Source organism: Cherax quadricarinatus, chromosome 23, assembly GCF_038502225.1.
Source record: "Cherax quadricarinatus isolate ZL_2023a chromosome 23, ASM3850222v1, whole genome shotgun sequence".
Taxonomy (NCBI): domain Eukaryota; kingdom Metazoa; phylum Arthropoda; class Malacostraca; order Decapoda; family Parastacidae; genus Cherax; species Cherax quadricarinatus.
Genome location: NC_091314.1, coordinates 40,296,099 through 40,319,782, shown reverse-complemented (window position 1 = coordinate 40,319,782; position 23,684 = coordinate 40,296,099). Strand labels below are relative to the sequence as shown.

The 23,684-nt window shown below is 43.6% G+C and overlaps 1 protein-coding gene across 1 annotated transcript in view; it reads right to left on the bottom strand.

Annotated features, from left to right (window-relative positions):
- Positions 1 to 23,684, bottom strand: part of LOC128685684 (sorting nexin-14) — a 395,830-nt gene that overhangs the window by 358,744 nt on the left and 13,402 nt on the right. The window contains exon 3 of the mRNA XM_070088102.1: positions 4,856 to 4,987. Within this exon, the coding sequence (XP_069944203.1) occupies positions 4,856 to 4,987 (132 nt within the window). The remainder of the gene's footprint in view (positions 1 to 4,855; positions 4,988 to 23,684) is intronic.

Sequence of the window (23,684 nt, the reverse complement as noted above, 5' to 3'; positions counted from 1 at the left end):
ATTCACCAATATGAGCACTAGTTCCAGGCATTTTCCCTGTTCACCTGGGTGTTAGTCGACTTGTGTGGGTTGCATCCTGGGAGACAAGATTAAGGACCCCAATGGAAATAAGTTAGACAGTCTTCGATGACACTGACTTTTTTGGGTTATCCTGGGTGGCAAATCCTCTGGGGTTAATTGTTTCTTGGTATTCTCAATAAGCCACACCAACAACGGTGCTACAGCAGCAGCGGCAGCTGACGGTGGTACAGCAGCAACAGACGATGCTACAGCAGCAACAGACGATGCTACAGCAGCAGCAGACGATGCTACAGCAGCAACTGACGATGTTACAGCAGCAGCAGACGATGCTACAGCAGCAGCAGCAGCAGACGATGCTACAGCAGCAGCAGCAGCTGACGGTGGTACAACAGCAACAGACGATGCTACAGCAGCAACAGACGATGCTACAGCAGCAGCAGACGATGCTACAGCAGCAGCAGACGATGCTACAGCAGCAGCAGACGATGCTACAGCAGCAGCAGACGATGCTACAGCAGCAGCAGACGATGCTACAGCAGCAGCAGACGGTACTATAGCAGCAGCAGCAGCTGACGGTGGTACAGCAGCAGCAGCAGCTGACAGTGCAGCAGCAGCTGACAGTGCAGCAGCAGCTGACAGTGCAGCAGCAGCTGACAGTGGTACAGCAGCAGCAGCAGCAGCAGCTGTACCACCAATAGTAGCGATGGTTGATTGGGGTTTATTATACAACCTGGCCAGCTCGGAGACACGCACTCCACTTTCATACTTATCAATGATCTTTTTCTTCATCTCCATAGTAATTCTCACCCTTATTGCTGTAGGGTTGGCACTAGAAGCTTTCTTGGGGCTCATGGTCACTTATTTTCCAGAAAAAATCGCCAAAAACACTGTAATAATACGAAATGTTCTGATTGTATGCTTGGATGTTACCGCGGAGGCTGGCTGGTAAACAATGCCACCGGCGGAACATGTGAGCGTGGTTCAGGCCGCACATTGGACGCGTCTCGGACGAAGGGCGGTGAGCGGGTTTTTGGGCGGTATGCGAGGCAAAATTTTTGCGATCAAAGCGTCCGGTATGCAGATTGTACGGTATGCGATGCGTCCGGTATGCGGGGGTCCACTGTATTGAGTAGATATCTATTGTGTCCTGCTTAAGCTAGGTTTCAGTAAGAATAATACAGGAGAAGGTTGTCTTTAGGGAATCAAGGAGTGCCAGGAGGTCATCAATTAACTGCTGATGATATACTGTGCCAGTTTTAAAGTTTTTCTACTCCTGCAGCTCAGCCTATGAGCAATCTCTTCTTTTAATTACCTGTTCAACCAGTCTCTTGTTGTTCAACCCACAAACTTTAGCAATGGTCACAATTTTTATGTTATAAACAGTATATTTTCTCATGCAAATTTTTTAAACAAATTCCTTCATTTATGAATATATTATTTATAGTTAAAGTAGGTTTAGTTAAGCTAGAGTTTTGTCTAACAATAAAAATTAGCCAATTATAACATAACAGCAAAGGCAATAAATGAAATTGTCATGCAAACAAAAAAGGCAATGAACCCTTTGTCAATCCCCATTATTATTTTCTGCTCGCATTACAATTTCATCTATTGCCTTGTAGATATATTATATGTAACTGGTTTACAATGACTATTAAACAATCTAAGCTAACCACACTTAACCTAACTCTAAGTTAAATATGAAATTTGCTGTTAAGAAGAAAGGGTTAAAAGTTTTATGACAGTTTATAAACTGTCAAAAGTATGGCTGTTGCTTAGGAGGACAGACTGTGCCACTGCTGGCTCACACAGTCATCACAGCCTGGTTGATGTGGCACTTGGCAGAGGTGGTGATCCAGTTGCCTATTGAAAATGTCTACATTTTCCTGGCAATACTTTAATATCTGCTCCTACTACAATTGTTATACTAATGGTATACAATATTGACAAGTTGATGAACAAGATGTATATGAAACACTTAAATATCTTTATTACTGAAATATTTTGCTTGCACAACAGGTTACTTCAGTCAAATACAGGAGAATATAACTCTGAAAGCAGTAGAAAATGTGAAGTAATTTTGAGATCAATCAGCCATCATGGAAGATGGTCAGTCCCTTAGCTTAAAGTACAGATATAGTACCTTATATACTGAAGCAGAAATGAGGTCTAGTGACTAGAGATGACATCAAAGGAGAGCAGGGCCTACTATGATGCTATCTCACTCCCTGTTCCTATTTCAGAGATCATTTAATTCTAGGGAGATGGTAGACTTCTACCATAGTAGATCCAGAGACAGTGGACTCCTACCACAGCTGGTCCAGAGAAAGCAAACTCCTACCACAGTAAATAAAGGGACAGCAGGCTCCTACCACAGTAGGTCCAGAGACAGCAGACTCCTACCACAGTAGGTCCAGAAACAGCAGACTCTTACCACACACAGTAGGTCCAGAAACAGCAGACTCCTACCACAGCTGGTCCAGAGAAAGCAAACTCCTACCACAGTAAATAAAGGGACAGCAGGCTCCTACCACAGTAGGTCCAGAGACAGCAGACTCCTACCACAGTAGGTCCAGAAACAGCAGACTCTTACCACAGTAGGTCCAGAAACAGCAGACTCCTACCACAGTAGGTCCAGAGACAGCAGACTCCTACCACAGTAGGTCCAGAGACAGCAGACTCCTACCACAGTAGGTCCAGAAACAGCAGACTCCTACCACAGTAGGTCCAGAAACAGCAGACTCCTATCACAGTAGGTCCAGAAACAGCAGACTCCTACCACAGTAGGTCCAGAAACAGCAGACTCCTACCACAGTAGGTCCAGAAACAGCAGACTCCTACCACAGTAGGTCCAGAAACAGCAGACTCCTACCACAGTAGGTCCAGAAACAGCAGACTCCTACCACAGTAGGTCCAGAAACAGCAGACTACCACAGTAGGTCCTTTTACTGATGACTTAGTATCAAACTCATTAAAATAATGCTAGCTGTTATTTTAATGGAAGTGCAGTACAGTATTTATCAAGATCAAGGAAGTTTAGGTAAGACCCCATGTGGAGTGAGCAGGGAAGATGGAATAGGCAAAGAATAGCAGCGGAGAGGAGCATCCATAGTCGAAGAAAAAGAGCCAGGGCTTAACCCAGCTGCTAGGCGCTAGTGGGACGAACTTGGAGAAAACAGGAAGAGCAAGCTGTGCTTGCATCGGTCTCATGGTAGTTGAGGTCTGGAGTCTTGAGAAGACGACAGTTTCTAGGTCGCAGGAGAGGGTAGGCAGGTAGGAATATCAGAGGGCAGCACACAGGTGCTAGTTATAGAGTAATTGAGGAGGCAGGTTTGCAGTGGAGCCATTTTCAAACTTTTTGAAGCTGCTCCTGGAGAGGTGGTATAGTTTAGTCTTATTACTGAAGGTGAAACATAGAGGTTTGATGAACTCAAGAACTTGGGCGAGTGTGAAGTAAAGAGGTGATTCGCAGGCATACTTGACTGTTCCAGCACCAAGGCCTTTGTAGAGCTCAGTGCAGGTCATGGTGTCAGTATTCGCTGGAGAAGTGTAGAAGGTAAGGTTTTCCCAAGAGGGTGTACTGGAGTCGTCACTATCTTCTTCTTCTGAAATTGAATCATTTGGCGAGTCTATAATGGTGTTAGCAGGTGACTGAGGGTCGAGAGGAGCAGTGGAGAGGTGTAATGGTTGTGTAACAGCAGGTTGGGAGGCATGGGAGATAGTGTTTGAGGCAGCATGATCATCACTGTCGGCGGTGGAAGTGATTATAGAAGTTACAGGAGCAGTTGCTTGGGCAGGAGACAGGTTTGCGGGTGCAGTAAAGTTCACGACATTGGAAAGAATATTGAGAACGTCGGCTGAAGGCATGGAGTCTGGGAAATTGAAGACAGGCATGTTGTTCAGACAGAATAGTTCATTAATAGTGTTGTTGAAAGAGCTGGGGTTTGCTGCATTAAAAAGGTGTGCATACACCATGCAGTATAGTACCTTGGAGGGAGCACCGTTGGGGAATGGAGAGACGGAGTTGCTGGGTGAAGGTGTCTGTAGAGTGGCATGTAGAATCTTGATGTACAGTATTTATTTCATACAATGTTCATGAAATCTTAATGTAATTTTTACTGCTTCTGCAATCAATACAAACTACATTCCTTTGGTTCCTGCATTTTTATGTCGGTTTTTACATTTGTGGTAAAGATCATTCACAGAAATGTTACAAACAAAAAAAAACAAGCATGTGGATCATGGGGAAGGGATATTCAGTTTTACCAAGGTTTTGCCAGGGTTTTACTAGGGTTAGACCAGGGTTCTACCAGGCTTTATCAAAACACAAAAATTATGCTTACATAAAACTTGGTAAAGTGATGAGATTTTACCAACCAACCCTGTGTATGATATACCATCTGTAACAGTGTGACCTACACTAGGTGAGTAACACCTAGGCACTGCCTCTATCTAATGTTAGATTAACGAGAGCAGCAGGTGTAATGTGTACTGCCCAAAATTCAATATCATTACTCACATTATAAACTGGATTGTCTGTGCTTTCTTCTCACATTGTTTCCATCACATGATGAAAATTTAAACACTATTATTTTACAGCACTTTCTCCCTTTCAGTACTTTTAGATTTACATACAGAAATATAAAAGTAGAGCATATACATTAACCAATAAATCATTTACAATTTATGCCAAATAACATTAATTTACAATAAATAAAAAATTCTAAATTACATACACATAAACCCCTAGGTCTAATATACATAAAGAAGTGTGTATGGATTTTTAAGAGACCTGAAAAAACTTGCTAAGCTGCCACACATTCAACATATAAAGTACCTTTAAAAGTTTGCTGCCCAACACTGCTACAGCATATCTTATTATGTAGCGAATCTCATCAGCCAGCTGGTCGTGGATGGAGATCTCCCGGTACCAGCTATATACATGGCGATCCAAAGCCAGGTTTAACAGCTGAAAAATAAAACATTAGTTAACATTGTTTTATAGTGATTTTATATACTACTGTAAATACAGTGCTCACCATTAAAATATGACAGAACCCTCTAAAACCACGACCACAAAACAGGTTATCTCTTAAGCTTTAGGACATCCCTCGACTGTCTAGGAAGTGATTAATACATTCTTAAGAAGGGTTTCATGGGTTATGTTCCATCAAGGAAGTGAGCTGATATCCTTCCCTTAGTAGAGCTAGCTAGCTCTCTCTCTCTCTCTCTCTCTCTCTCTCTCTCTCTCTCTCTCTCTCTCTCTCTAGCTCTCTCTCTCTAGCTCTCTCTCTCTAGCTCTCTCTCTCTAGCTCTCTCTCTCTAGCTCTCTCGCTCTCTCTAGCTCTCTCTCTCTAGCTCTCTCTCTCTCTCTAGCTCTCTCTCTCTCTAGCTCTCTCTCTCTCTAGCTCTCTCTCTCTCTAGCTCTCTCTCTCTCTAGCTCTCTCTCTCTCTAGCTCTCTCTCTCTCTAGCTCTCTCTAGCTCTCTCTCTAGCTCTCTCTCTCTAGCTCTCTCTCTCTCTAGCTCTCTCTCTCTCTAGCTCTCTCTCTAGCTCTCTCTCTCTCTAGCTCTCTCTCTCTCTAGCTCTCTCTCTCTCTCTAGCTCTCTCTCTCTCTCTAGCTCTCTCTCTCTCTCTAGCTCTCTCTCTCTCTCTCTCTCTCTCTCTAGCTCTCTCTCTCTCTAGCTCTCTCTCTCTCTAGCTCTCTCTCTCTCTAGCTCTCTCTCTCTCTAGCTCTCTCTCTCTCTAGCTCTCTCTCTCTCTAGCTCTCTCTCTCTCTCTAGCTCTCTCTCTCTCTCTAGCTCTCTCTCTCTCTCTAGCTCTCTCTCTCTACCTCTCTCTCTCTCTCTACCTCTCTCTCTCTCTCTCTCTCTAGCTCTCTCTCTCTCTCTAGCTCTCTCTCTCTCTCTCTCTCTCTAGCTCTCTCTCTCTCTAGCTCTCTCTCTCTCTAGCTCTCTCTCTCTCTCTAGCTCTCTCTCTCTAGCTCTCTCTCTCTCTCTCTAGCTCTCTCTCTCTCTAGCTCTCTCTCTCTCTCTCTAGCTCTCTCTCTCTCTCTAGCTCTCTCTCTAGCTCTCTCTCTCTCTAGCTCTCTCTCTCTCTCTCTCTCTCTCTCTAGCTCTCTCTCTAGCTCTCTCTAGCTCTCCCTCTCTCTAGCTCTCCCTCTCTCTAGCTCTCCCTCTCTCTAGCTCTCCCTCTCTCTAGCTCTCCCTCTCTCTAGCTCTCCCTCTCTCTAGCTCTCCCTCTCTCTAGCTCTCCCTCTCTAGATTTTTTTTCTTTTACACGGGGTTTGACAAGGTTAGGTTAAGGATCCCTAGCTTTATTGACAAGCTATTTACAGGTTAAGGATTCCTAACTTTATTGGCAAGCTAAGAGCTGTTACCTACATCAGCTCATTTGAAAGCATTTTTATTGTTATGAAACATACAAGTAGGGAACAGGATGCTGTACGAATGTGTTCCATACTCGAGTCATCCTGGGGATAAATGATCTCAGATGAAGTGATTATCTGGAGAAGGGTACAGCCAGAGTGAAGTTGCTGCTTGCTGCCCATCTTGCGGTATAGAAGCTTGCTTCATGCTGTCCTTGAAGTGGATCCAAGTGTGGTACTCTGACAATATTGGCCTTGTACATAACAGTAAGGCCACCCACATCCCTCCTGTGTTGAAGGCTCTGCTGAAATGACAGATCTATCCAGGATTGACCCAGACAAGATATGAGACGTCTTGCTCTGTTCTCCACTCTGTCAAGCAGTTGCAGATGAGAAGGGGCGCAGGCAAACCAAGAAAGTGGAGCACTCAAGGTGTGAGCGTACTTGTGCCTCGCACAAAATCTTGCAACCCCTACTGTCAAGCAGATGCGAGATACGGTGCAGTGCTGTAAGCTTTCTGGCTGCCTTGTTTGCAAGATTTAAAACGTGGTTTTTCATGGTCAGTTTGGAGTCAAATTTCACCCCAAGGATATCAACTTCTTCCCCAGGTACCAACACCCTCCCATTCATCCTTACTACTGCACCGGCATTCCATCATGGTGCCTAGAGATCATCATCATTTGTGTTTTCTCAGGTGCAAATGTTTCTTGCCATCTATTTCCCCAAGCTGATATAGCTCTTAGCTGGTGATTGATGTAGCTTAGAGCAGCTGGGATTTCTTGGATAAGTGAATGTCAGTGTACAGCCGTCTGCATATGCATAGGATCCTGGGATGAGATGAAGGTCATTGAAGTAGGCATTCCATAACAATGGTCCCAGAATGCTTCATTGTGGAACACTTGCCCCAATAGGATGTCTTGCTGATTTTGTTCTATTGAGAACTACTTCCAACTTAAAATTGTTTCAGTTTCATTGCTTTAAATTGTGCTAAATTGTAATACTGTAGTTTTTATATAATACATCAAAACTGTAATTCTTCTCTACCTAACTTATTAAAGCCATATAGAGTGTACTAATAGAATACAGTGGACCCCTGGTTTTTGTCCTTAATCTGTTCCAGAATGTTGGTTGAAAACCGAAATGGGCAAAAACTGAAGTAATATTTCCCATAAAAAATAATGTAAATCCAATTAACCCTTTGAGGGTCGACAGGCCCTCTCCGAAACTCGTTCTCAGGGTCTGCCAAATTTAAAAAAAAAAAAAATTTATTTTCTCTTATGAAAAGATAGAGAATCTTTTCCCGATCATAAAGACACCAAAAGTTTGAAATTTGATAGAAAACTTACGGAATTATGCTCTCGCAAAGTTAGCGGTCTCGGCGATGTTAACGCATCGGCGATTTTGCCCACTTTGAGCCCCATTTTCGGCCAATTTCACTGTACTAGTCGACAAAAAACATGAATATTTCGCTAGAACTCCATTTTTTCTATCGACCGGGTGCAAGAAACCACCCATTTATAAATTCAACTATCCAGTACAGTGGTCAGAATTTAGCAATTTTGCCAATTTCACACAAATTTCAAAAGATGCCAATTTCCGAATAGGGTCCAGAATAAACAAGAAAGACATTCCTGGCACTAAAATGACATTTCCTCTAGTCATTAGTCACGTCTCAAGGGCCCTCTTATATTCTTTTGCTTTCCACTTTGAATTTTTATTCTCAAAAAAAATATAAGATTTACTGTTATGCAGACTACTGCATTAGTGTAAAAAATGGTATAAATATTATTGGTGCACTTGTAAAAGAATATTAGACTCACCAGTTGACGTGTATTGCACGCTTGGCACGATTTGTTTACTTTTGAAGTTTGGTAAAAATCGAACATTTCTGCTACTTTGAGCTCAATTTCAAGGCACCTTTCTTTGTAAAACCAGTCAAAATCATCTCAATTTCTGTAATATGTCTTCCATTCTATAAAATGAGACCAAGAAAACTAGAATACAACAATAAATACCATACGAAAATACACTGCAAAATCGCTGATTTATTAAAAAAAAATGGTCAAAGTTTTTTTTTTCTCATTATGCACTGTGTGCTGCAGGATTTTTTTTAGACTGTGCACAATGACCACATAGACCCATTCTTTCATATGAAGGCCTACCAGCTTTCTCCCACTAGATTTGAGGCCGCTAGAATTTATGAGTACTAGTACGTCAAAAACCCCTACGCGTAAAACGTACTAGTACGACCAAAACCCTCAAAGGGTTAATCTGTTCCAGACACCCAAAAATATTAATAAAATTAAAGTTAGTAATAGAACAAGGCATTAAAAAACACAACAGAAAATAAAATACCTACACAATACATTCATTACTCACCTTAAAATATTTGTAGTCTTAATGTAGGGTGAGAGGTGAGTAGTATTTATCCGTAGGAAATCAGCGCAGTCAGTGTAGGTAGCCAGCAGGTGTAACCCACCTGGGCTACACCTACTGGCTACCTACACTGTGACCCAGAGCCATATTACCATTGACATACCATGTATTTTGATAGCAAAGTGTTCAGCAAAGAGGTTCACTTTCTCTTGACTACTAGTAGAGGTGGTTCCATCCTGTTGATTTAGAGGTGGAATGAGTTCATCAGGCAGATAACCTTGTCTGTCCTTGACCAGGGACCACCAGGTTTTGGAGCCTACCCTACCTGATGCTAGCTTTCTTTTTGTGTCCATCTCCCATTTAGCGATGGCCCACTTTTGAACGTCACCTATATGCCTACAGGCTTGCTTGTGCAAGTTCCTGTTATAGGTGATAGGATGTCTCTTATACCTTCACCATGCCTTGTACTTAGCAGTAGCAACCTATCTACAATGAAAGCCAAACCAAGGCTGATCTGTAGGCTTCATCACATACTGCCAGTGAGGAATGTGTTCTTGTTGTAGATTAAGGATGTGTCCAGTGAAGGCTTTCACTTGGTTGTCAACATTCCAATCAGTGGTGGCGAGCTCAGAGCAAAGGGCTGGCCAATTACCTCTTTCCCACAGCCAGGTTGTGCGTGTGGACTCCTCACCTCGTTCTGCTGGGATCTTAAGTGTCATAAAAACAGCCTTGTGGTCAGATGATCCAACGTAGCCAAGGGGTTGACAAGTGACTATACCTTCTGCTACATCACCCACTACTGAGTCAAGAGAGGAGCCAGAGATGTGAGTAGGGAAATCAACAAAGTTTCTCATGTCAAATACTGCAAGAAGGTCATCAAAGTCCCTCTGTATAAGGTGTTAGTTGAGGTCACCAACAATTATGACATGTTGACAGTTGTGTTGTAGCAGAAGGGAGTCCACATTTTCCATTAGGAAGTTGATGGGGTCTGCATGTTGCCACTGAGGTCAGTACATTGCACATGCTAGTACAGAGGTACTAGTGTTTATGCATAGCTTGAAGAACATCATTTCAGGATGAGTAGGGATGGCAACATCAATGTGCTGGGCATGTACACTTTTAGAGAAGCACACAGCAAGAATTAGATCAATTAGAAATTAGATTAAGAAATTAGATCAAGTAGAAATGACCCAAAATGGATGAATAATAGGCTCAAATATCTACTAGGGCATAAGAAAGGAATTTATAGGCGTATCAAAAGACGTGAGGGTCATCTTATGAATCAGTATACTGACATTAAGAGGGACATGAAAAAGGGGATAAGAAAAGCTAAAAGGGACTATGCTAGGGATTCTAAAACTAACCCAAAAAGTTTTTTTCCAGGTCTATAGAACAAAAGTTAGAGATAAGACAGGTCCCCTTAAAAATAACTATGGGCATCTTACTGACAAAGAGAATGAAATGTGCTCGATTTTAAATAATTATTTTCTCTCAGTTTTTACACAGGAAGACACTAACAATATTCCAGTAATTAATTTTTATAGTGGGCCAGAAGAAGATAAATTATGTAACATCAGAGTCACTAGTGAAATGGTTGTGAAGCAGATAGACCGACTAAAGGAAAATAAGTCACCGGGTCCTGATGAGGCTATTTCAAGGGTTCTTAAGGAATGCAAAATGGAACTCTGTGAACCATTAACTAATATTTTTAATTTATCTCTTCAAACAGGTGTAGCGTCTGAAATGTGGAAGATGGCTAATGTAATTCCTATTTTTAAAACAGGGGACAAGTCGTTACCATCAAATTACCGCCCAATAAGCCTGACCTCAATTGTAGGCAAATTACTAGAGTCAAATATAGCTGAGATTATAAGAAGCCATCTCGATAAGCATAGCTTGATTAATGATACTCAGCATGGATTCACAAGAGGCCGGTCTTGTCTAACTAATTTATTAACTTTCTTCAGTAAAGCTTTTGAGGCTGTTGACCACGATAAAGAATTTGATATTATTTACTTAGATTTTAGTAAGGCTTTTGATAGAGTTCTGTACCAAAGACTGTTAAAGAAAGTGGCAGCTCATGGCATTGAGGGAAGGGTGCTCTCGTGGATCGAATCATGGCTCACAGACAGGAAGCAGAGTGTGTCCATAAATGGGGTTAAATCCGAGTGGGGATCAGTAGCAAGTGGCGTTCTACAGGGATCAGTCTTGGGCCCGTTGTTGTTTATAATATATATCAATGATCTTGATGAAGGAATTACTAGTGATATGAACAAATTCGCCGATGACACAAAGATAGGTAGGATAATTGATTCAAACGTAGATGTTAGGGAACTTCAGAAGGATTTAGACAAACTCAATTCTTGGTCAGAAAAGTGGCAGATGCAGTTCAATGTAGATAAATGCAAGGTTCTGAAGCTCGGGAGTGTCCATAACCCTAGCACTTATAAGTTAAATAATGTAGAACTTAGCCATACAGATTGTGAAAAGGACTTGGGGGTTATGGTAAGCACCAAGACAGCGGTGCCTAAGCGTACGTAATAAGGCAAATAGATTACTGGGATTTATATCAAGAAGTGTAAGCAACAGAAGTCCAGAGGTCATACTGCAGCTTTATACATCATTAGTAAGGCCTCACCTAGATTTTGCAGCTCAGTTCTGGTCTCCACATTACAGAATGGATATAAATTCGTTAGAAAACATTCAGCGTAGGATGACTAAATTAATACATAGCATTAGAAATCTTCCTTATTAAGAAAGATTGAAGACTCTTAAATTACATTCACTGTATGACGAAGAATGAGGGGAGACATGATCAAAGTGTATAAGTGGAAGATAGGTATTAATAAAGGGGATATTAATAAGGTCTTGAGGATATCTCTCCAAGAGAGAACCTGCAGTAATGGATTTAAATTAGATAAGTTTAGATTTAGAAAGGACATGAGAAAGTATTGGTTTGGAAATAGGGTAGTTGATGAGGGGAACAGTCTACCTAGTTGGGTTACTGAGGCTAGGACTTTGGGTAGTTTCAAATTTAGGTTGGATAAATACATGAGTGAGAGGGGTTGGATTTGAGTGGGACTTGCACATCAGAGCTTATTTCTTGGGTAGCATTGAAAATTGGGTTGGACAAATATTTTCTTAGTGGGATGAATTGTAAAGGACCTGCCTAGTATGGGCCAACAGGCCTGCTGCAGTGTTCCTCCTTTCTTATGTTCTTAAGTTATAGCAACACCTCCTCTTTGCCCTTGCCTGTCTCTTCTCATCCATGAGGTGTAGCCAGCAATTCTTGCAGAATTTTCTGGAGTCCTGTCGTTCAAAAATGTTTCAACAACAGCTATCATGTCGGGACATCGAGTGTTCACAAAACTGTGTGAGAGCTCTCCAACATTAGTGATGAAACCTCTAATGTTGGCCGACAGGATGCTGATAGACTGGCTCCTCATGATGTGGTCAGCTTGAGGTGATGGGTGTGTAAGGCATGCAAGGTGCCTGTCCTCGAGAGAGGTAGGGCACTGAGGCAGCTGCAGGGATGTAGGTCTGTGGTCTTGTATTAGGCACAATACCACCTGCTGGGCTGAGATAGGAGTAGCTGAGTGGGTGATGTGTGAGTGAGTTCACCAAGTCAGAGAGCCTGCTGGTTTGTTCAAAGAACAGGTCTGTCTATCTGTCTGTCTGTCTGTCTCTCTCTCTCTCTGTCTGTCTCTCTCTAGCTCTCTCTCTAGCTCTCTCTCTCTCTAGCTCTCTCTCTCTCTAGCTCTCTCTCTCTCTAGCTCTCTCTCTCTCTAGCTCTCTCTCCCTAGCTCTCTCTCCCTAGCTCTCTCTCCCTAGCTCTCTCTCCCTAGCTCTCTCTCCCTAGCTCTCTCTCCCTAGCTCTCTCTCCCTAGCTCTCTCTCCCTAGCTCTCTCTCCCTAGCTCTCTCTCCCTAGCTCCCTCTCCCTAGCTCTCTCTCCCTAGCTCTCTCTCCCTAGCTCTCTCTCCCTAGCTCTCTCTCCCTAGCTCTCTCTCCCTAGCTCACTCTCTCTCTCTAGCTCTCTCTCTCTCTATTATTATTATTATTATAATCAAAAAGAAGCGCTAAGCCACAAGGGCTATACAGTGCTGCAGGGTAGGGAAGGAAGCGAGGGTATTGGGCGGCAGAAGGGGGAAGGGATGATCAGTAGGTTACAGAAAACAGCGAGGCAGGGGATAGTGCGGGGGTAGAGGGTAACAAGAGATTGAGGTAGAAAAGGCTGAAGGTATCATCAGAGTTTGTGAAGTAAGTCAGTTGTTGTCAAAAGTCAATGAGAGAGTCCGGATGAAAGGTGGAACCATCAGTGAGAAGGGAAGGTAAAGAGAGAGCAGCGGAGCGAAGACGAAGTTGGAGGTAAATTCTGCGTGCTCGTTGATAAAGTGGGCAGTCTAACAGAATGTGGCTGACCGATAATGGAACCTGACAATTCTCACAGAGAGGAGCAGGGCGCCTCTCCATGAGATATCCATGAGTAAGACGAGTATGGCCAATGCGAAGACGGGAGAGAGTCGTCTCCCAACCTCGACACTGGTGACAAGAAGACGGCCAGTAACCTATACCCTGTTTAATAGATTGAAGTTTGTTACCGAGCAGAGTAGACCAACGTTGTTGCCAACGGGTGTGAAGGTGGGTAGTTATTGGAGCAAAATAGTCCGTAAATGGAACACCTCTATATGAAACTGGTAGGTCATGTACTGCTGACGTCGCAGCAGTGTCTGCCTGTTCATTGCCCTGTATGTCAACATGACCAGGGACCCAACAAAAAACAATATCTTTATGCTTGGTAGAGATGCGGTGTAGCCAAAGTTGGATACAGAGGACTAAGGGGTGAGGTGTATCAAATTTCTGTATAACCTGTAAAGCACTAAGGGAGTCTGAGACAACCACAAATGATGACACACGCATAGATGCAATACGGATAAGTGCAGCAAGAATGGCATACAATTCAGCAGTAAAAATTCTAGCCGAAGATAGTAAATGCCCTCATATGATGCTGTCTGGAAGCAATGCTGCGAATCCTACGCCGTCAGAATACTTTGAGCCATCTGTGTACACTGCAATGGCATGAGAATGAGAGTGGAAGTGGTCAAGAAAAAGAGAGCAGGAAGCTACCGTAGACAGTTGGGCTTTCGAGCAAGGGAGAGAGAAAGAACAGACTCGAACAGCTGGAACTTCCCAGGGGGGTAGGGAAAAGTGAGATGCTATATGAACATAGAAAGGTGGTAATTGAAGAGAAGACAAGAGCGAATGTAGGCGAAGAGAGAAGGGATGGAGCAAAGAGGGGCGGCGAACAAATAAAGAATGTCTTCTAATATCGGTGACCATTCTATAAATGGAAGGATTGCGGAGATCATAAGAGCGTACATAGTAGCAAAGGCAACTGGCATCACAGCGATCGGATAAGGATGGAACGTTCGCTTCTGCATACAGGCTCTCAACAGGGGAAGAGCGAAAAGCACCAAGGCATAAATGTAATCCTTGGTGATGAATGAGGTTAAGGCTAGGCTAGAGAGAGTAGCAGGAGAGGCCGCTGAATAGATCTGGTCACCATAATCAAGTTTCGATAAAATGAGGGTGGAATATAGGTGAAGGAGAGTTCGACGATCAGCTCCCCATGAGAGATGAGCAAGGGTTTTAAGAAGGTTCAGCCGGCTGTGACAAGTTGCCTTCAGAGAGGTAATGTGAGGTTTCCAGGATAACCTACGGTCAGAGGAGGCCTAGAAACCTGACTGTATCACGTTCAGGGATACGGGGGCCATAGAGGTACAAAGGATGATCGGAGATGACAGAGCGTCTAGTGAAAGTAATTTGGTGAGTTTTGGTACTGGAAAATTTAAACCCATGTGTGGTGGCCCAATTGGAAACACGGTCGACCGCATGCTGGAGAGAAACTGTAATGAGGTGAAAGTCAGCGCCTGCACAGGCAATAGCGAAGTCATCAACATATTGGATGGAAGACTAGAGGCCAAATCATTTATAGCAAGGAGAAAAAGTGTTGTGCTCAGAACACATCCCTGGGGGACACCTTCAGCTTGGATAGTCTGGGGAGAGCACATTATTAACCCGAACACAGAAATGTCTGTCAGGTAAGTTCTTAAGGAAGGATGGTAGATTGCCTCGGAGGCCTAAGGAGTGGGCTTGGGCCAAAATATTATACCTCCAAGTTGTGTCATATGCCTTCTCAAGGTCAAAAATATGGCAATAACCGAGTGGTTATTCGCAAAGACATTACGAATATACGTATCCAAGCATAGTAAGGGGTCTATGGTAGAACGGCCCTTACGAAAGCCATATTGACAAGTGGAGAGACTGTTGTGTGTCTCTAAATACCACACTAAATGTCTATTTACCAGGCGTTCCATCACTTTGCAAACTGCACTGGTAAAAGCAATGGGACGATAGTGGGAGGCTTCATGTCCCGTAGTACCCGGTTTGCGGAAATGGAGAACAATGGCAGATTTCCACAGCTGTGGAAGAACTCCTTGTGACCAAATAAGATTGAAAAGGCATAATAGGACTGCAAGGGCTGACTGATGTAAATGTTGTAGCATACGAATATGAATGTCGTCGGGCCCAGCTGCCGATGATCAGCACGCTGAGAGTGTTGCCTCCAGTTCCTGAAGTGTAAAAAGCACATTATACTGTTCTACTCTGAGACAAGAAAAGTCAAAGGGTGCTAACTCTCTGGCAGACTTTGAGGAAAGAAACGAGGGGCATAGATGGAGCCCATGAGAAATACGGACCAGAAGATTGCCAATTTCATTGGCAACATCTAGTGGGTTTGCTATATCAGCACCGGCAACCCGCAGAACAGGAGCCGGGTCAGGAGAATATTTACCACTCAGTTTTCGTACTTCTTTCCAGACTGCACTCATAGAGGAAGCAGAGGTGATGGTGGAGACATAATCTCGTCAGCAAGTGCATTTAGCATCACGGATGACACGGCGAGCGATCGCACGCTTCTGCTTAAAATCAAGAAGTCTCTCCGTGGTTCTATTGTACCGGTACCTGCCCCACGCAGCGCGATTCAAACGTACTGCACGAGCACAAGCAGGAGACCACCAAGGCACGCATTTCTGAGAATGCCTGCCCGAAGTTTGGGGTATAGAATGAGAAGCTGCAATTAAAACGGAGGACGAAAAGAGGTGTAAAAGCTCATCAATGGAGGACGAAGAAGCAACCTCACTAAAAACAGTTAGTTGTGAGTAAAGGTTCCAATTTGCCTGATCAAATTGCCAGCGTGAGTTACGAAGAGGTGGTGAATATGAAGGGGAAGTAAGAATGATTGGGAAATGATCGCTGTCATGTAAATCCAGGAGAACAGACCAGGTGAAGTCTAATGCGGCGGTGGAAGAGCAGACAGTGATCGATGCAAGAGAGAGTACGAGTCCGAGGATCAAAATGGGAGAGTACCTGTATTTAAAGCATGGAGGGGGTGGGTAGCAAGAAAAGCCTCTAACTGAATGCCATGGGAATCGCAGTGAGACCCCCCCAGAGGAAATGATGGGCATTAAAATCGCCAAGTAACAGAAGTGGTGGCGGTAATGACGAAACAAGAAAGGCAATATCCGGGATAGATAATGCCCAAGAAGGAGAGAGATACAAAGAACAGAGTGTATACCACCTATGCGAGTGGATACGGGCTGCTGTGTAATGCAGCGAAGTATGAACAAATAGCTGATGGTACGGAATATCAGTGCGTAGAAGAAGGGCACTTTCATTAAAGGTCCCATCAGGAAAAGGATCTGAAGAATACAATAAATTATAGCCTGAGATGGGATAGAGAACAGCAGAGTGTAATTTTGGTTCCTGTAAGCATACACCAACAGGGAAAAACTGGGAGAGCAACATCTGAAGCTCACCCCAATTACCCGAGGCCGTGTATATTCCACTGTAAATAGGCCATGATTGGCAATGATAAAGATACCTGAAATTCGCAGGTAAGGGTACCTACAGACTAGAGGGGTTAGAAAAGTCCACATGCGGTGGCAAAGGAAAACATTCAAGCAGCGAAGGAACGGTGTGCTGTGAAGAAAGGCGTTGCGCAGATGGAGAAGAGGAAAGAGAAGGAAGAGAGGGTGGATCAGTGTCCATTGATGGTTTGGTCCCTGCAATATATTCAGAGATTGTTTCAAGTGTTTCAGAGTTCAGAGACATCGAATGGGAGACAATATTGGAGATGGAAGGAGGAGGAGTTTGAGTAAAGATCGGAACTGTAATGGACTGTACCAAGGTAGGGGGGGGCGAAAGGGTGGAGGGAACTGGAGAAGTGTGGGAGGGGACAGAAAAGGCAGAAACCTGGGAGGGGACAGAAGAGGAAGAAACTTGGGAGGGGACAGGGAAGGAAGGCACAGTATGAGGAGGAGGATGAACCTCCACACTTGTAACGGAGCCAGTGAAAGGGAAAGACCCAGGTACAGAGACCGGGAAGGTAAAATGTGGAGGTGGATGAAGGGAAGGAGGGGTTAAAGGAGATTTTTTGGACCTCTGAGAAGTAGAGGGACAATTGGGAGGAGGTGTCGTACGAGGTCTTGTCGATACCGGGGTTTGTGAGGGAGAACACAAAGAAGTGAGGGCAGGCTGAGCCCAGGACAGCAAAAGAATTAGATACAGGAGTGACTATGGGACTGGCAACTGCAGAGGAGGCTGCAGAAGATGGGACCCCAGAAGTGGGGGGACGTTTTGAAACATGAGAATAAGAAACACAGGGTAGTCTCCCTTGGAGGCAGAGAAGAGAAACTGCCATAGCAAAAGGGAGACCTTCTGCCTCTTTGAGGCAACGAATTTCCCACTCATTTAAGTAGACCTGGCAACGGCGAGAGTACGAAGGGTGAGTCTCATGACAATTAAGGCAAGAGGGAGGTCGACTGCAAGACGTATTAGAATGGTCATCGGCACCACAGACTGGGCATTCGGCTATAGATCTGCAATATTTTGCTGGGTGGCCAAATTGCCAGCAATTCCTACACTGTTGCGGTGTAGGGATCACCTTCCGAACTTGTAACTGATATCCTACTACATAAACAGAGGATGGGAGTTCATGGCTGTCAAAAGTTAAACGAGCCAGGGCAGGAAGAACATAAGTGTCTACCTTGAGAATTGGGAGATCTTGGAGTTCCAGCTGTTCGAGAATGTCATTGCCACACGTCTGGAAATTCTGTTGGACTGTAGTATGGGGAAGAATAACAGTACCACTACAAGAATTGAGGGAATGATGTTTTTCGATAGTGATAGGAATAGCATCGATATGTGAAAGAAGAGAAAGATCATGAGCTTGGGTAGAATTCTGGACTGTGATGACACGTGTACCACTCTTAAGAGCATGAAAAGAAATACCTCTACCAACATGGCGTAGGAGCGTTTTGCCAATACATACTATGGTCGGAAAGATAGGTAGTGGAAGAAGCTGGTCTTAACCCTTTGACTGTCGCGGCCGTATATATACGTCTTACGAGGTACCGTGTTTGACGTATATATACTCATAAGTTCTAGCGGCTTCAAATCAAGCAGGAGAAAGCTGGTAGGCCCAGTTGTGAGAGAATGGGTCTGTGTGGTCAGTGTGCACCATATAAAAAAAATCCTGGAGCACGCAGTGCATAATGAGAAAAAAAAAATCCAACCATTCTTTTTTTAATTAAAATGCCGACTTTGTGGTCTATTTTCGTATAATATTTATGGTTGTATTCTCGTTTTCTTGGTCTCATTTGACAAAATGGAAAACATATTATAGAAATAGAGGTGATTTTGATTGATTTTACTATAAAAAGAACCTGGAAATCGAGCTCAAAGTAGGGGAAATGTTTGATTTTTGCCAATGTTCAAAAGTAAACAAATGATGTCATTGTCCAATAAATGTCCAACTAGCCATTCTAATATGCAGTCATGAATGGGTTGATGTTATTTATATAATTATTACAATATTGGAGTAGTCTGCATAATAGTAAATCTTCTATTTTTTTGAATAAAAATTCAAAATAGAAAACAAGAGTAATATCCAAGGGGCCTTGAGACATGACTGATGAACAAAGAAAATGTTATTTTAGAGCCAGGAATGTTTGCATTGTTCATTCTGGACCTTATTTTGAAATTGTCATATTTTTTAATTTTCGTGAAATTGGCCAAATTGCAAATTTCTGACCACATTATTGGGTAGTTGAAATCGGTAAATGGGCAGTTTCTTGTACTCAATCGATAGGAAAAATGGAGTTCTAAAGAAATCGCTATGAGTTTGGTCAACTGGAACACCGGAATTAGCCGAAAATAGGGCTCAAAGTGGGCGAAATCGCCGATTTGTAAATATCGCCGAGGTCGCTAACTTCGCGAGAGCATAATTCCGTCAGTTTTCCATCAAATTTCGTTTTTTTTTGTGTCATTACAATCGGGAAAAGATTCTCTATCATTTCATAAGAAAAAACAATTTTTTTTTTTAAATTTTGCGACACCAGGAGACACCTCAGGATTGGGGGTTGTGACAGTCAAGGGGTTAAAGTAAAGAATTTAGTCCATTGTGTGGTCCGAAACTGAGTGTGGAGAGGGAGTGCATGACGTGTCGGTCTTTTCCGAGTAGAATGGGAAGGTAACGAAGTAACATCAACAGGAGATTGTCGTTGGCGTTTAGAAGTGGGACCAGAGTCGGTCCGACGTGGGACGGGCTGGCGATTCAAAAATTGCCGCACCGTAGAGGGAGAGGCCAGAAGCATAGTCAAAGGAGAGCGGAGATCAGACAAATTGAAGGAGTCAGTCGAAACCCCGGCACCTGAAGCAGGTGACGAAACAGCACCAGCAAGAGGTACAGAGGCCTTAGGAGTGTCCGAAGAGTGGCCAAAAGACGAGGCGAGGTCAGAACGGGGTGCGGTAACAATAAGGGGCCCAGGGGTAGCAGGGTCATGGATCGGGTACTCCATGGTTAGGTTACTTCTTTCTTTTTGTTTTTAAGAAAAAAAAAGAAAGAAAAGAAAAGAAAAATGAAAAAAAGAATAAAAAAAGGGGGGACCTGGGAGGGATAGTTCCTAGGAGGAAAGAAAGGGCCAGAAATCTCCCTCTGCGCCCAAGAGGACCTCAGCACCGCAAGTAGTGCAGATGCAGCATGGAACCCGTGCCATACCCTACCCTTCGTGCCAGTAAACCAGCAATCCAGAATAGCAACCTCACATCTGCCGAGCTACCTCGGTGGACAAAAGAGAGGGTGGCCGGATATCCGCCACAAAGCATACCTCCCTAAGCCACCACCCCCGGAATCCAAAAGGTGGCTTCCAGAGATACACCCGTCGCCCGAAAGACACCCAAAGCCACCCTCCGGGATACCGGAGAGGGATTGGGACATCCACAGGCGATCCAGATTCCATGGCAAACTACGCCACCGCCAAGAATCTCAACGGAATGGGATGGGCCCCGGTACCCTTTCCCCTACCTAGGGATCAGTGCGCCTGTGGGAAAAATCCCAAAGGCCAAAAAGAGGAAGGGCAAAAGGGAGGGGTGGGGAGGAGGAGGAGGAAAGGAAAAAGGGGGGGATGGGGAGGATGGGGAGGATGGGGAGGATGGGATAGGGAAGGGGGGATTGGGGGGTAATTAGGTTTGGTCTGAGGAAGGAGACCGACAGGTCTAATTCCTCAGACCAAGAGCCTCTTCACCATGCCAAAGAGCCCCCCTTGAAGAGGGCACGATTTACAACATGGTTCTTCATGGTTAGTTTGGAGTCAAATTTCACCCCAAGGATATCAACTTCTCCAGGTGCCAACACCCTCCCATTCATCCTTACTACTGCACCAGCATTACCATCATGGTGCCTAGAGACGATCATCATTTGTGTTTTCTCAGGAGCAAATGTTACTTGCCATCTATTTCCCCAAGCTGATATAACTCTTAGCTGGTGATTGATGTAGCTTAGAGCAGCTGGCATTTCTTCTCTTGGATAAGTGAATGTCAGTGTACAGTTGTCTGCATATGCATGTGATTCTGGGATGAAATGAAGAAGGTCATTGAAGTAGACATTCTTCATCTCATCCCAGAATCTCCAAATCAATCTCTCTCTCTCTCTCTCTCTCTCTAGCTCTCTCTCTAGCTCTCTCTCTAGCTCTCTCTCTAGCTCTCTCTCTAGCTCTCTCTCTAGCTCCCCCTCTAGCTCCCCCTCTAGCTCTCTCTCTAGCTCTCTCTCTAGCTCTCTCTCTAGCTCTCTCTCTAGCTCTCTCTCTAGCTCTCTCTCTAGCTCTCTCTCTAGCTCTCTCTCTAGCTCTCTCTCTAGCTCTCTCTAGCTCTCTCTCTCTAGCTCTCTCTCTCTCTCTAGCTCTCTCTCTCTCTAGCTCTCTCTCTCTCTAGCTCTCTCTCTCTCTAGCTCTCTCTCTCTCTAGCTCTCTCTCTCTCTAGCTTTCTCTCTAGCTCTCTCTCTCTCTAGCTCTCTCTCTCTCTAACAGCTCAAGAGGTTCTTAACCCTTAAACTGTCCAAATGTAAATCTACATTTTATTTTGAATGCTTTCAAATGGAAAAAAAAGTATATCTAAATTCAGAGCGCTATGCAAGTGAACGTAGATCTACATTTGGACAGTTTAACCCCTTGACTGTCGCAACCCCCAATCCTGAAGTGTCTCCTGGTGTCACAAAATTTAAAAAAAAAAAATTATTTTTTCTTGTGAAATGATAGAGAATCTTTTCCCGATTGTAATGACACCAAAAAAACGAAATTTGATGGAAAACGACGGAATTACGCTCTTGCAAAGTTAGCGACCTCTGCGATATTTACAAATTGGCAATTTTGCCCACTTTGAGCCCTATTTTCGGCTAATTCCATTGTTCCAGTTGACCAAACTCACAGCTATTTTTTTAGAAATCTATTTTTTCTATCGATTGAGTACAAGAAACTGCCCATTTACCAATTTCAACTACCCAATAACGTGGTCAGAAATTTGCAATTTGGCCAATTTCACGAAAATTAAAAAATATGACAATTTCAAAATAAGGTCCAGAATGAACAATGCAGACATTCCTGGCTCTAAAATAACATTCTCTTTGTTCATCAGTCACGTCTCCAAGCCCCTCTGATATTACAGTGGAACCCCGGCACATGATGTCATCGGTATCCGATGAATCCGGTATTCAATGCATTTTAATGCAAAAATTTCGCCTCGGTTCCCGTTCAAAAACCCGGTATTCAATGCGATTCATACGAGACGTGTCCACGTGTGTGGCAGTGTTTACAAGCCAGCCAGTGTGTGCACATCTAAGGATACATTTGGTACATTCCATATTATCACTGTTTTTGGTGCTTGTTTCTGCAAAATAGTCACCATGGGCCCCAAGAAAGCTTCTAGTGCCAACCCTTTGAGAAAAAGGGTGCTAATGACTGTTGAAATGAAGAAAGAGATAATTGCAAAGTACGAAAGTGGAGTGCATGTGTCGGAGCTGGCCAGGTTGTATACTAAACCCCAATCAACCATCTCTACTATAGTGACCAGGAAAATGGCAATCAAGGAAACTGTTCTTGCAAAAGGTGCAACTGTGATTACGAAACAGCGAGCGCAAGTGTTAGAAGATGTTGAGAGACTGTTATTGGTGTGGATAAATGAAAAACAGATAGCAGGAGATAGCATCTCTAAAGCGATCATTTGTGAAAAAGCTAGGCAGTTGCATGATGATTTGGTAAAGAAATTGCCTGCAACTAGTGGTGATGCGAGTGAATTTAAGGCCAGCAAAGGTTGGTTTGAAAGATTTAAGAATCATAGTGGCATACATAGTGTGATTAGGCATGGTGAGGCTGCCAGTTCGGACCAAAATGCAGCTGAAAAATATGTGAAGGAATTCAAGGATTACATAGACAGTGAAGAATTTAAACCTGAACAAGTGTTCAATTGTGACGAAACAGGCCTGTTTTGGAAGAAACTGTCAAGCAGGACCTACATTACTCAGGAGGAAAAGGCACTCCCAGGACATAAGCCCATGAAAGACAGGCTTACTCTTCTGATGTGTGCCAATGCTAGTGGTGATCGCAGAGTGAAGCCTTTATTGGTGTATCACTCAGAAACTCCCAGAGCGTTCAGGCAAAACAATGTCCTCAAGGCTAATTTGTGTGTGCTGTGGAGGGCAAACAGTAAGGCATGGGTCACTAGGGACTTTTTCTATGACTGGTTACACCATGCATTTGCCCCCAATGTGAAAAATTACCTAATTGAAAAGAAATTAGACCTTAAGTGCCTCCTGGTATTAGACAATGCTCCTGGTCATCCTACAGACTTGGCAGAGCGACTTTCTGGGGACATGAGCTTCATTAAGGTCAAGTTTTTGCCTCCTAATACCACTCCTCTCCTGCAGCCCATGGACCAGCAGGTCATTTTCATCACACAACCTAGAAGGCACTTCAGATGTTGCCAGTAGCCTCAGGGAATCCTGAGACATCCCACTTCAGGTTACAAGGCCAGCATAACTTTTTGTCTTGTAAATAAAGCTATCATCAGGGTAGGGAATTTATTACTTTGAACATTGAAGTACAGTGGGTGGAGGGCACACTGCATACTTCAATGACGAGCACTGTAAGATACTTGTCATTTCTGATGTACTTACATGCAGTATAATGACAGCTTCAAAACATCACACATGCAAATGCTAACAATGTATGTAATGTAATAATGAGTACAGTGGACCCTCGTTTTTCGTAAGCATCAGAAGTCGTAATTTTCGAAAATTGTAACATTTTTCATCAAAATATTGACTCGCGAATCGTTTGACTTGCAAATAGTCGTTCATCCCAGACGCGTATGCACGGCCCCGAGCGGCCCCACACTCCATTCACAGTGTACCATTGTTTACCAGAAAATGAGAACGATCCCACGCGTTCAAATGATACATTTCATAATATTCCATTCATTTTAGTGCTTGCAACTGCTAAATAAGCCACCATGGCCCCAAAGAAAGCTTCTAGTA